Genomic DNA, 13,227 nt, shown 5'->3' with positions numbered 1-13,227 from the left:
AAAAAAATAGTCCCGGCACAAGTAATTTTTTTTTTTTAAATAATAAAAGTTGAGCTTCAAAACTTAGTACAAAGTTGTTAGGCATTAAAATCAATATAGCACATTATTCAGTGATACGCTAATTCCTCAGGGGGACGGCCCGATAGGAGTTAGAAGAAAATCTTAAATGTAAGCACATCAAAGGTCTATATTTAGTAGAATACAATGCCGTAAACTCTAATTAAAAAACTGACAACTGAGTAAAAAATTACAGCTGTTCAAAGATTCTTTGAATTTGCAATGCTTTTATTAGCTACCTCCTCAGGAGGCGCCTGCTAGAAGTCGGAAGAAAATCATAAAGGTAAGCATAGGTTGATATGCACATCAAATTAAAGGACTTCATTATGAGTCCTAGTGGGCTGTCCCCCTGAGGGGGTAGTTTGTCATTGAATAATGTGTTAAAATGGGGTTAATGCTCAGTAACTTTGTACCAAGTTTTGTGGCTCTATCTAGATTATGTTTTGAAATATACAACTGTCCTTGGACCTTTTTTCCACCCTGTATACAAAATAACAGTACAACACGGACAGTATTAAAACGGGAAGGGGGTTTGTTGCTCAAAGATCCTGAATCAACTGCCTGACGGATATTTATGATTCTTTTTTTTTAAGGAAGTATAATTTTGAGAGGAAGGGAGGAAGATATAATATCAAAGAATAACAAAAGTTGTTGTAAAGTCGTCGGATAAAAAATATATATATATATATATATATAATGAATGAAAAATATGTAGCCACGTGAAATTCGTTTACAGAGAGTATTTTCACAATAAAACCGTTAGAATTGGCATTTGGCTTAATGTACTTAATATGTGCATGTAGATGTTGATATCCACAGTTCTATAGTTTCATCAACCAGCTGTTCTAAACAGTTTTAACTGACTACCCTGTACTTAGGATGAGACCACAGCTAGCATTGTGTTATTGTGTGTGTGTGTTAAATGTTTTATCCCATTGTAAATTTTAAGCTCGTTTTTTGTGTCTAGTTCATGTCCAGTGACACTGATTGCTAGTGTCGACAAAATTTTTTCTATTATTTTTGAGTTAACGTAATGCTTTACTGTTTGGTTATGTAACTGTAGGACGAGTAATTGTATATGATTAGATCATTTGATTTGGTTAAACAAGGTTTTATATGACTAAAATAACAAGAAACAAATTGTAAACAAAACACGACATCTGCAGTGCACCGGACAGTACTAACAATAAAATTGGCTTCAGCTGTTCCATAAGTATGAGAAATCTACTAAGGGAGTATGTTTTATCTATGATTAAACCTCCAAGTGAATGAAGCTAAAAAAATTCAAATTTTTTAACCGAGCTGCAGGTGACAATTCATCAGGATGCATAATTTTGGGTGTCCTTTTTTAGGTTTTCCTGGAGATCAAGGCCCTTCAGGAATCCCAGGAAGACCAGGAAGTGTCGGGATCATCGGAGCCCCAGGTCCTCCCGGAGCCCCTGGAGCACCCGGTGGAAGAGGTCCCATTGGACTTTCACTTAAAGGAGAAGCAGGAACAGACGGTGAGTTAACAAGCATATTCTTCATAGTTTGTCTAAATGTCTTTGTAAATTTTATAAACATATACAGTCATAATAAAATATATCCATGAGCAAGGAAACTGCTAGAACAGCTAGTTTACCTATTCTCTATCAGGATAACATGGCAATTTTAAATTAGTAATTTTTAGAATTTTCTCTTTAACCAATAACTGTACAAAAACACTTTTTGTTTTTGAAGCTCTTTAATCTCATTTGGAGAGAAATGGGGAAAATTTATGTTTTGAGGGTCAAAAATGATAATACCAAATTTTTACCCATAAAACCCATTCCCATGGTCCGATCACGCTCGATAGCAAACTCGTTTAATTAACGTATGTACCAAACTTCATCGAAATAGGATCATTTTTGCTCGAATTGTCGTACTAAAAGACACACACATATAAATATATAAATATATATTTATTTATTTATATATATGTATGAATTTGAACGGATTCCTTTGGCCTCTGGAGACATCAAAATGTAAAAGTAAATCGGTGATGGGTCCAGGTCTTACCATGCGACCTACGATAGTAGCTTATTTTCTATATGGGACATTCCCTGAAATTGGATTAAAAGCTGAATCGTTTCTTGCTCAATAAAGATATTTTTATTGTTTTATGTACTGAAAACAAACGTATGTTTTAGGAGCGCCTGGAACTCCTGGATTACAAGGAGCCCCCGGACCTTCTGGACCAAGAGGAGTAATTGGAAAGAAAGGATATCCAGGGCAGACTGTGATAGGATCACAGGGTCCCGCTGGGTATCCCGGCAGAAGTGGCATTCCCGGACAACCAGGAGACCGAGGAGAACTGGGACGTAGAGGTATGTAAACAAATTTTGGTTTAGGACACTGACTAATTCATTTCAGCGTGACCTGGTTGGTCTGGGGGCGCATCCGGTGGGCAGTCCTCGGTAATCGGCCCGCACTCAAGGTGTATATCCCCTTCTCTTCTCAAATTTTAGTGTATATACCGGGGTTAAACCTTTCCTCTTGCACAGACGTTTAAAAAGCCAGCCACAAGGTTAGAAACACATCTTCCTAGGGGGGTGTGGTGATATATTGTCTGGATGCAATTTTGGTTTTTGCATACAATAATTTAAAAACTTAGTTCCGTTTGGACCGTTTGGTCAGTCAATATGCTACTGTATGGATTTTAAACTTAATTGTCTTGTCTTCATTACTTTTTATAAAATAAATGGTCACCATTTTAAAAGTACTCAAGCGAGATCAATAACTGATTTAGGGGAAGGTACGTGATAACAAGTATTTTTTAAGGGAAAGAATAAGGAGTGATAGACATAGTTTTATCAGTTTAATTTAACTTTTTTAAATTTAAATACTTTTCATCTGCCCAATCACAACAGTTCATGTTTACCTGCAGTATTAAGTTTTGTTTTTTATTTTAATGTGTGGTTTCCAATGTTTGTGTACGTTTGGCCAGTTTATTTCTCATTGCTCTTGAAGAAATAAAACATCCAGTACTAAGCCGGAAGATGACTACATGGGAAAGTCAAAACTAGTTGCCTTTATTCCTTAAAGGAACATTGTGGATTGCATAAAAATACAGGCATTTACACTAATTTTCAGTAATTTCAAACTATTTTTTTCAGGAATGAAAGGTTACCCAGGAACAGGAGTGCCAATTGTAGGACCACCGGGAGAGAAGGGAATACCCGGACCTCAGGGAGATTCTGGATGGCCTGGAGGAGAAGGGTTTCCTGGACTTCCAGGAAAGAAGGGACCTAAAGGAGATGACTGTGGTATCTGCCCACCAGGTACTGTAATAGAATTGCAATGGAAATGGAGATTTTGTAATTCTCCGTTGTCATACACTTTTCTAACCTTTTTGGCTATTTAGAACGATGAAATCCCTTTCAAAATGAGCCCACTTAAATCTTTGCTCATAAACATGTAAGACATGTTTGTAAATTTAGGTCCAGGAAAACACAAAACTAGGTAGTGTAAATGTGTCTTTCCAGATAAAAAATGTGTCATACATTTTTTTTAAATCAAATTGGCATTGAGAACAGAAAAATAACATGCCATAATATGATGAATATGTATAATAATTTATGTTATGACTTTATTTGAACTCGACTAAAAATATGTCAGAGACTCACTAATATACATCATCACTCAGTCATTTAACCTATCATGCAACATAATGATAGGAAAATGACACCAAAGGTATGATCCATATAATCTTAATAAACTTAAGCAAATAACTACTAAGATAATCTTGATGCCTGTACTAACCAATTTCCATATTCCTTAACATAAAATCATAACATTAAAAAATTTAGTGAATTTTGTAATTTAAGTACTGTATATGCATATTTAAAAACAATCTTTGATGGAAGTTTTCATTTTCAATGGTATCTTGTCTCATAGGTTTGCCGGGTCTGAATGGAGAGCCAGGGGAAGGTGGAAGACCGGGTCAGGCAGGTCCTCCGGGTCGGGCAGGTCTGGTGGGTCCAAGAGGACCAAAGGGGGGCCAAGGTTTTAATGGGGTCAAGGGGGATAAAGGACCTAAGGGGCGGTCTGGCCAACCTGGTAAGATTGTGTATATTAATATTAAGTTTTTATTTTCAATTCAAAATCATCTAATTTTAGAAATCCTAAGCATCCTATGGTTGTGGCCTAGGAGAGTTGTTGTCTTATAGCTCGGTTAGTGTGGGGTCTTTTAAAATTTATTTATTTATTTATTTTATTTTTTGTTTAGTTGTATTTCTAGAGTGTTAAATCCTGCAATTGTCAACATATTGTTGTTTGCTCTATAATGTACCTAGCATTTGCTTTGTAATGTATGCCTGTCATCTTGTTGATTGCAAAAATGCTTGTACCGTACTAAATCAAGTCATCATATTGTAAACTAGTTTATGCCATAAATATGAATAGAATTGAATATACTCTTAAGTGCATAAAAACAAAAATATTACATAAAAAAGTTTGCAAATGTGACAGTGAAAATCTGGCAGTTTAGTGTTTAGTGAATCAGTTGACTTTATCAGTAGTAGAGTGGCTAGGATATTAATTTCATAATAACATTTTCAGAAAATCTAAGAAAATTTTTTTATATTAAAACTGAACAAATGTGCATAATGTATGTGAACAATGATGTGATTAAAGGTATATGTGATTTAAAAACCACATGGACTCATACCAGTTACTTGTGCAAGAATACTTCAATATTGGGAATTACCTGGTAAATCTTCCACAATGTAAAGAACAGATATGAATATCTGTGTACCTTGAAAAGATATTATTCTAATACAAAATATCATCCAACCCAAGGTTTGGCCGGAGCTCAAGGACCCAAGGGAGAAGAGGGGAAGGTCCGCTTCCCTCCAGACGCTATACTAGATTTTGGAGATAAGGGACTTCCCGGATACATCGGCAGTCCAGGTTTCCGAGGTGAACCAGGAGAGAAAGGACTTTCTGGATACAACGGACTCAAAGGCCTTAGGGGAATGAAGGTACGAATGACTGCTTTTTCCAAAGGCTCTGTTATTGTTATGTTGCTTGATTTCATTTTTATCTACACCATTGCCATTTTTATGTTTTTATTAAATGCAATTCTGGTCTTTATAATCTAAATTCGACCTTTTTGTTAAAGTGTGTGATTAATTATCATCATTATAGCTAAGTGATTTTAGTGCTTTCCTGACTATCAGAAAGTTGGCTGAGAAAATTTTAAATAGTCTTAATGGTTTGAACCTAGAATTTTGGAACTAGACCGAGCTGTCCTTGATAATTAGGCTTCTGATGATGGTCCTGGCTAAATTACCAGTTGATGTTAGTCAGAGACAGAATTAGTTGTCATCTAATTTATTCAGCATTCACCCTTTTTTTCAATCAATTCAATCTAAAGTAAACTAAAAAATTATTGTCAAAGTATATGAATAGTTAGTTTTCATTAAAAACTAGAATTAGTTTTTATCCTGATACGAAACCAAGGATTTATAACAGTAAAAATTATCTTTTTTCCTAGGGAATGACAGGAGACTCAGGTATTCCTGGTCAGGATGGCTGGAATGGTAATCCAGGTCTGCCAGGTTTCAAGGGAGAGAACGCAGAGTTTCTGGGGCGAGAGTATCTTCTGAGAGGTGACCCGGGATATGACGGATACCCAGGCGAACCCGGACAACCCGGAGACAAGGTTAGTGCCTGGATGTTTCAAACATTCTTATATGATTGACATATTGATTGGAATTTCATCCAACTAACTAAAAATGTGTAGCCTATACTTTCATTTGAAAACCATCCAAGAGTTTTACGATGACAAAAAAGTTCAGAAACTATATTAACTTTGTTTGCCCACAGGGAGCGAGAGGTTTACCTGGAGACATGGCTGAAAACTCAGTAGACATCCAGGGAGAGCCTGGGCCACCTGGACCTAGGGGAGACAGGGGTGAGTGAGCCCACAAAATATGTAATAAAACTGCCGTTTTTGCTGCAGTATGACAAAGTGTACTAGTAAAATACAATCGAGCACGTTCTGGGAACACTGGCCAGTGCACCTGCACAGGACCGGTGCAGAAAATGCATCTTCTGGGAGACCGGTGAGTTTACCTAGCAGACAGCTATACACTAGCGGCTTCTGCTTGGTAAGTTTCTTGGACACTAGTCTGCAGCTACGGTATGATAGCGGATCCATCGAATAAATGTTCAATTGTTCATAAGTTTGCTGGATTATTACACAATAAGTGAATAATATATCAATAATTTATTGTGTGGGGGAAGGTTGGTTTGATTTTAATATTATAAAGTAAATAGTAGGTGATGTGTAAATTACAATCCTATGTGCACCGTAAACCGGTGACTTACCGTTCTGGGATCCTAAAACTCTTGCCTTTGGGCGGCACAGGTGAGTAAGTCACTGGATCATCTGCACCGGTGCACCAATACATGTTCCCAGAGCGTGACCAATCACTTTTTGATACTGAAGTAAACGTCCATCTATGGACAGCTGTCACCAGTTTTTTACTTGGAGAGAACAAGTTGGATGAGCCACTCACAGAGTGTGCTACTGTCTAAATTATATTTTATCCTTTAGCTTTCACTATTGATAAAAGTAGACATACCATTCCCAAGCCGAAGTGGTTTGCTAGTTTAGATTTAAAATAATCGTAGTTGAACTTAGCCACTGATCTTGTGCACTGTTGGCAATTGCTGATTCTTGTTGAATACACCAACTATTTAGCCAAGTCAGACTGAAATTTTAGCTTGTTGTAAACTATAGCTTCTTTAATGTCACATCAAAAATAAGAAAATAAAATTTTCACAGAAGTGCACTATGCAAGTTTTTGTTTATTCAACTATTTTCTACTTGAACAAAAATTGGCTACAGCTGTTCCATATAGATGAAATTTATACTTCATATCTAAAACCGGAGAGCACTTGTGCATGTTTAGATTGAGAGCAATACTTTTAACGATCTACAACTTTGTAATTTAAATTTATTCCATCTTCACTCTTTCACTCCCAAATTCAGGCTTTAACTTAAAATTTTACCCGGACAGTTTATTACATGTAATATTTTTTTTACATATTGAATTGGACTGAATTGAATAACGACAGCTCAATGTATGGTACCTATACCTATTTAAAATAAAATCACACTGTAAGATTATTTATTGTTTGATGTGTTTAAGGGGAGCATGCCGTGAGATGGGTAAAAAAAATCGATTTTTTGAAAATGCTTTAAATTTATTGCCCGTTTTATGCTGTTTAAGAAAATATATAACACTATATACATAACTTGTATATTTTCAGCTAAATAAAACAATTAAATAATGTTTACACATGTTTGGCGCTAGGCCTACTAGCGTGCTCTCCTGAGATGCTCATTGTTTTCACACAAATAGTAACCATCTAACTATCTAAGTAAATTTGATATATAGTATAACAAGTAAACACTAAGGAGTATTTCATTTGTGCTGTTGGTAGCACTGAATATTTACAGATTATCAGCTGGCCTTCTGCTTTGTTTGTTTACACCTAATGTTTACATCTGTCGTCTGTCCCAGTGTTTGTTGATTGTTGTTGTTAGCATTTTATTCATTTCCATTTGGTGTTTAGTTTTGTTTTGTCGTTACTTTCAAGTAAATTAGGCCTAGTTTTTCATCAAAATGCCTAGGATTAGAAAGTTTGGGAAACACAAGTTTAGAGGAGTACTTGCCAGGAGGTTTCTAGTGCACTAGTGACAGTAGGCCTATTCGTGTTCGTGTTTAAGTTCAATTTCCCGAAACTTCTGTTTTTTAGTGTTTAGGTACCGTTTCTATGGAAACCATTATGAGTAGAGACTTGAAATTTTCACCAGTTGTTCCTGGTAGTTTGGTGAGTAGAATGATGCAACTATGTAATATTATCTTCATTATAAATGGTATAAATATTTTTATTTTCATAAAAAAATAATGAAAAAATGTATATACAATTTTTTTAATAATATATTTTTTTTACTATTTGCCATAAATTAATTATTTTGCATGGTTTTACTTGTTTATATGTATAGAAGCACCAAAAAAAATTTCAGATCAATATCTCATATATTTTCTGAGATAATGGTACCGATATAGAAGCTTGTTACCCCATATAATTAGCATTGTGGCCTAACTCACAGCGTGCTCCCCTATTGTTTGATGTGTTTAAAGTTTAACAAACCCAAATGTTTAGGTTACGATGGCAGGAAGGGGTACCAAGGACCAACAGGAGATGCTGGAGTTGCTGGACTTCCTGGGGATCAAGGACCATCAGGAATAGAGATCCAGGGTCCACCTGGACAACAGGGATTCCCAGGGGAGTTTGGAGACCCAGGATTCCGAGGACGACCAGGACCTCTCGGAGTGTATGGACCTAAAGGAGTTGCAGTATGTATCCAAAAATTGAATTCAATAAAATATGTTTATATAAAATTTGTACAAATGATTCTTTTTTTCAGTTTAATGTCTAAATATTTATATCTTTTCAATAGGTAGTAATAGCTTCAAATGATAAGTGAAACTGTTTAACTGAATTAAATGGTTTACTCTTTTTCACCATCTCTAATTCCACTATCAAAATATAATATTTATATTTTTTCTGAAAAAATCACATAATTGTACTTAAGTGTATAAATAATCGCTGCAAAAGCCAGGAAAATATTGGCTTATCTGCAGTTCTTTCATAGTGAAAACTGGTTGCTTTATAACAATCTACTTTGACCTCGTCAGTCCTTAACACAACTTTTCTTTTCCCCGTTTTCTGGTCAAGGTCTACTTTCACTGTTCTTTCCCATTCTACTCTATACCCTTCAAACACTATTATAAGCTAAAATATAAGCCTAAACTAATTAACTACTGATTGATTATGCATCCAACTACCGTCCGAATCATAGTTTACTAAAGCCTTCATCTCCATATTACATAATTTAATGTAAAACTATTTCATAGAGAAAAATTCTGACATATGTGGATTTTTCAGGGTAGAGACGGAGAAAAGGGTTCAAGAGGAGATCCCGGAGCCAGTATCCTGCAGGGAGAGATGGGAGAGCCCGGACCATACGGGGATAAGGGACAACCAGGAGACGAAGGTCCTCAGGGACTGAAGGGATCGAGGGGATACGACGGGTTCAAGGGAATCAAGGGAGAAAAGGGGGCACCTGGACTTCAAGGCATTCCTGGCAGAGAGGTAACTTAATGTTATGAAAAACAGCGGCTCAATACTTGCGTTGTGAGGATAAAGTAGTTCTTCTCATCACTAGGGTAAAAAATGTAATCAACAAGCAATGGAAAAGAACTTCTCATGAAAAAAGATCAGTTTTATGTGTGAAGAATTGGAGATTGGGAGAACTACCTATGGATGGTCATGGTTGTAAGCTAAGAAGGATAAGGATATTATAAGTAAATACATAATGTTTAGAAATACAAGTTGTCTTGTCAGCTTTTTAGGAATGAAAAACCATCTCTACATGGATAGCTTCTCTAAGAAATAATTCCTTGGCAACAAACCCTGGACATAAGAATGAAATTATTGAGAGCAGCATAAATTGAGCACATTATTCATCCTTCTCCAAAGAAAGCCTTGGATACATGTTTATTGCACTGATGTATCTAAAAATTTTTTTTCATAAATAATTTTTTTTATCCTTGATTGTAGGGACCTCATGGACCTCCTGGAGACACAATTCCAGGACTTCCAGGAATTCCGGGACAGCCAGGAATGGATGGTTTGCCTGGAGACCCTGGATATCCTGGACAGAAAGGTATTTTAACCGGGAAATAGTGACATTGGTGTTTCCCAAATCTGAATCTCAATTCAACTTACTCAATCCAAACACAAATAGAGCCTGTACTGTACAAGGGAAGAAGGTACTAAGCTTCTTATAATTTATTGTCGGGACCACATAAGTTTGCAGTTGAGGGAGGAGCCGATTTACCATATGGTTTTCAATGAACCAATGAGAACGGTGTGGTGTTGCCAAATCTAACAATACCAGCTGATTTGAAAATATAGCTTTGTATATTTTTAGTGTTGTCAATGGGTGATGTGGCAACGTCGCACTAGCCTCGTCTTGTGATTGGCTGCCACCAACGGCAAACTTACATGGTCCCGACAATAAACATTTTATTTGTGTAAATACTAATTGGTACCGGTACTGGTTTGTCTGGGAAATAAGTACTATTCTGACTATGGTTTGTTAAGTACATAAATGCCATAAAAAATTATGTTTTCTTTTAGGACACTTTTTCAGGTTTCCTATTTACAATTCCTATCAACATTGGGTTAAAATTGTTTAAAAAAAAAAGATTTAGGTACTGTTTCAACATAACCATTTAATTTCAATTTTGAATACGTAGCCAAGTGGTTATACAGTGATCATCTTCAAAGGCTGCTTGTTTGTTCCCAAGAAAAATCCTTCCTGGACCAAAAAGCCATCTGCCATTGGGCTCTCAATTAATGGCATCATCCAACAAAATGTTTATGTTAGATAGTAAAAAGACCAGAGTTTGGACGGTTCTAAAAAAACATAAAATATGCTACAGACATAAAACGTACAAAACAAAAATCAAATTCGCTCCTAAAATTACCTAAACTATTTTTATTTAGTTTTAAAATACTATCTATTTTTCATATCTAACAAAGATTGTTCAAAATATTAATGAAAGAGTTTTTAAGTTGCAATAAAATTTCAATTTCTCTCTCTAGGACAGGATGGACCAATCGGAGAGATGGGATTGAAAGGATTGAAAGGGGACTTTGGTTTTCCCGGTCGGAGAGGTATCGACGGAGAGCCAGGACTACCAGGATATCCCGGACGTCCGGGACGCAAAGGTCTCAATGGGATAAGAGGAATAGAAGGAGACACCGGAGACATGGGGCTTACAGGTACAGTGCTTAGATAGTTCTTCATACCACTTTACTCTTTGAGCTGCAAAGAAATACCTGTATTAGCCATCACTAGTAGGATCATAAACAAACTTCTATTTATAGTATATACAGATAAAACCCAACAAAATCAGCTGAAAGTCTCTGACATGTGCTATAACCTCAGTCAAGCTTGAACTATGTACAGCTTTTGTCTGGCTCTGGGTTGATCAGTGGTGTTAGTCTAGTAGAGTCAAGGAACCCTCGGTTATATCTCCCTGGATAGATGATTGCATTGTAGGTTGAGAGTTTGTATCCAGTCTTGGGCAAGTGTGGTAAGAAACTCTTAAGCTACTATTGTAATGAAATTGCAGATAAGCTGAACTCAATCCCTAATAAGACAGGACACAATTAAACTGTAAGATAGTTAAATGTGTTATTTCTACTATACCAACTAATAATTTCAGAATGTCAAACCTGTAATTCTTTACACAACTTTAACTAGACATAGAAGTTGGACATTTCTTTTAGTCAAAAAATTATTAAATTTTCTATTATGTTAGTGCAAATAAAAGTGTACATTTATTTATTTGTGAGATCTGAGATGACCTTAACTTGCAGGCCTCCCTGGACCAAGAGGTCAGGTGGGACCCCAGGGATATCAAGGGTTCAAAGGTGAAAGAGGGGAAAGGGGATGGCAAGGTCCGGTGGGACCTATGGGGCTCCAAGGATTCCAGGTAACACTAAAAGTGTTTAATTTTAGCGAATTTCCCATATAGGGAATAAGCTATTACCGTAGAACTCATGGTAAGACCTGGACGCGGGACCGATTTTTTTTTTTCGTTTTGAGGTCCCTAGAGGCTAAAAACACCATCCGTTCAAATTCATATATATATATATATTTATATATTTATATATTTATATTTATATATATATATATATGTGTCCGTCAGCACGATAACTCGAGCAAAAATGATCCGATTTTGATGAAATTTGGTACAAACGTGTAAACGTACGTTTATTCGAACGTTTTTTCAGTTTTTCCCTCCCTGATGCAGCAAACCTAAGTACTTGTTAAACTAATTCTATTTAAATCAAGAATAAATGTTATAATTTTAAGTAGACATTTCAGTGTAGATCCAATCAGTCAAATGGAAATTCGCTTAGTCTGCAGGTTTGCTGCGGCGGGGGTATTTTTTAAATATGACTGTAAAATGCCATTGGCACTCAGAAAAAATCCACAGTTGCGTGGTGAAAGGGCGGCAAAGTCAGGACTTGCCTCCCCCAAGAAAAGTGTGTAGCTGTGGCCCTGTTTACAGTACACCATCGCTTAACTAACTCTCATGAGAACTGAGCCTAGGTCAGATAACATAAAAGGACGATTGGAACAGGAAAATAAGTAAATATTAACAAAAATGATCCGATTTCGATTAAATTTGGTACAAACCTGTAAACAAACATTTATCAAGTGCCTGAACCATAGCTTGATCGGACTGTGGGCACGGGGGTTTATGGGGTAAAAATTGTTTTTCCCCATTTTGAGCCTAAAAACATAAAATTTCCTAATATCTTTCTAAACCAATTTGTAGAGCTTTAAAACAGAAATAATTTTGTTTGAAGCATTGTTGTATGCCTAACGGTTACAGAGATATAACTTAAAAAATTGTAAATTTAAAGTATTCTCATATTATTTTTATGAAGAATAAATAAACATGTTTTCTAGTTCCTTTCCTGTAGCAGCAAACCCAAGTGCTCATTAAATAGTTATTTGTGTAACTAGTGGTGAAAGTGGCACTTTGCTGCACACGAGAGCAATGTTTACGCACGAGCCGCAGGCGAGTGCGGAATGATCTCGAGTGCAGCAAAGGCCTTTTTCACTCGTGTTACACATTATATTTTTCCTACAGTCACTATAAAACATAAATAATTAGTCTTTCAAACACTATACAACACGTTTTTAGGTTCAGCTAGCAACACAATTACACAAATGGTGCCCTGGAGAAAGTAGTACCCGTGGTCCGTATCACTCCGCTATTTTTCCTCGGCAAGAAATGTGCTCCGTCTTTTGAGAATATAGTTCCGTATGTTTTTGTAATTTGAAGTGGTTTCCGCGCCTAAAAAAAATGCTTTAAAGGTATTTTCTTGTTTATTAAGACCGTAGGAATGTTTTAAAAACGTTTATAAAAGAAAAGTCCAGAAAGTTCAGAAATACCAAAACTATAAACACGAAATGACAGGTTAAATCGTAGTTATAATAGTCAATCAGCTGTTCATAGTATTATTATCTTTAAGTATTGCCAA

The 13,227-nt window shown here is 36.0% G+C and overlaps 1 protein-coding gene across 1 annotated transcript in view; it reads left to right on the top strand.

Annotated features, from left to right (window-relative positions):
• LOC128999832 (collagen alpha-1(IV) chain-like) overlaps positions 1–13,227 on the top strand; it is a 106,655-nt gene that overhangs the window by 76,600 nt on the left and 16,828 nt on the right. The window contains exons 9-20 of the mRNA XM_054426534.1: positions 1,410–1,559; positions 2,226–2,402; positions 3,192–3,356; positions 3,973–4,134; positions 4,876–5,057; positions 5,573–5,740; positions 5,905–5,992; positions 8,257–8,450; positions 9,043–9,249; positions 9,718–9,823; positions 10,768–10,947; positions 11,548–11,663. Of these exons, the coding sequence (XP_054282509.1) occupies positions 1,410–1,559; positions 2,226–2,402; positions 3,192–3,356; positions 3,973–4,134; positions 4,876–5,057; positions 5,573–5,740; positions 5,905–5,992; positions 8,257–8,450; positions 9,043–9,249; positions 9,718–9,823; positions 10,768–10,947; positions 11,548–11,663 (1,895 nt within the window). The remainder of the gene's footprint in view (positions 1–1,409; positions 1,560–2,225; positions 2,403–3,191; positions 3,357–3,972; positions 4,135–4,875; positions 5,058–5,572; positions 5,741–5,904; positions 5,993–8,256; positions 8,451–9,042; positions 9,250–9,717; positions 9,824–10,767; positions 10,948–11,547; positions 11,664–13,227) is intronic.

The sequence above is a fragment of the Macrosteles quadrilineatus genome, unplaced genomic scaffold (genome assembly GCF_028750875.1).
Source record: "Macrosteles quadrilineatus isolate MER2022 unplaced genomic scaffold, UCM_ALF_1.0 Scaffold_8__2_contigs__length_117827958, whole genome shotgun sequence".
Lineage (NCBI taxonomy): Eukaryota > Metazoa > Arthropoda > Insecta > Hemiptera > Cicadellidae > Macrosteles > Macrosteles quadrilineatus.
This window is presented reverse-complemented; position numbering and strand designations above follow the sequence as displayed.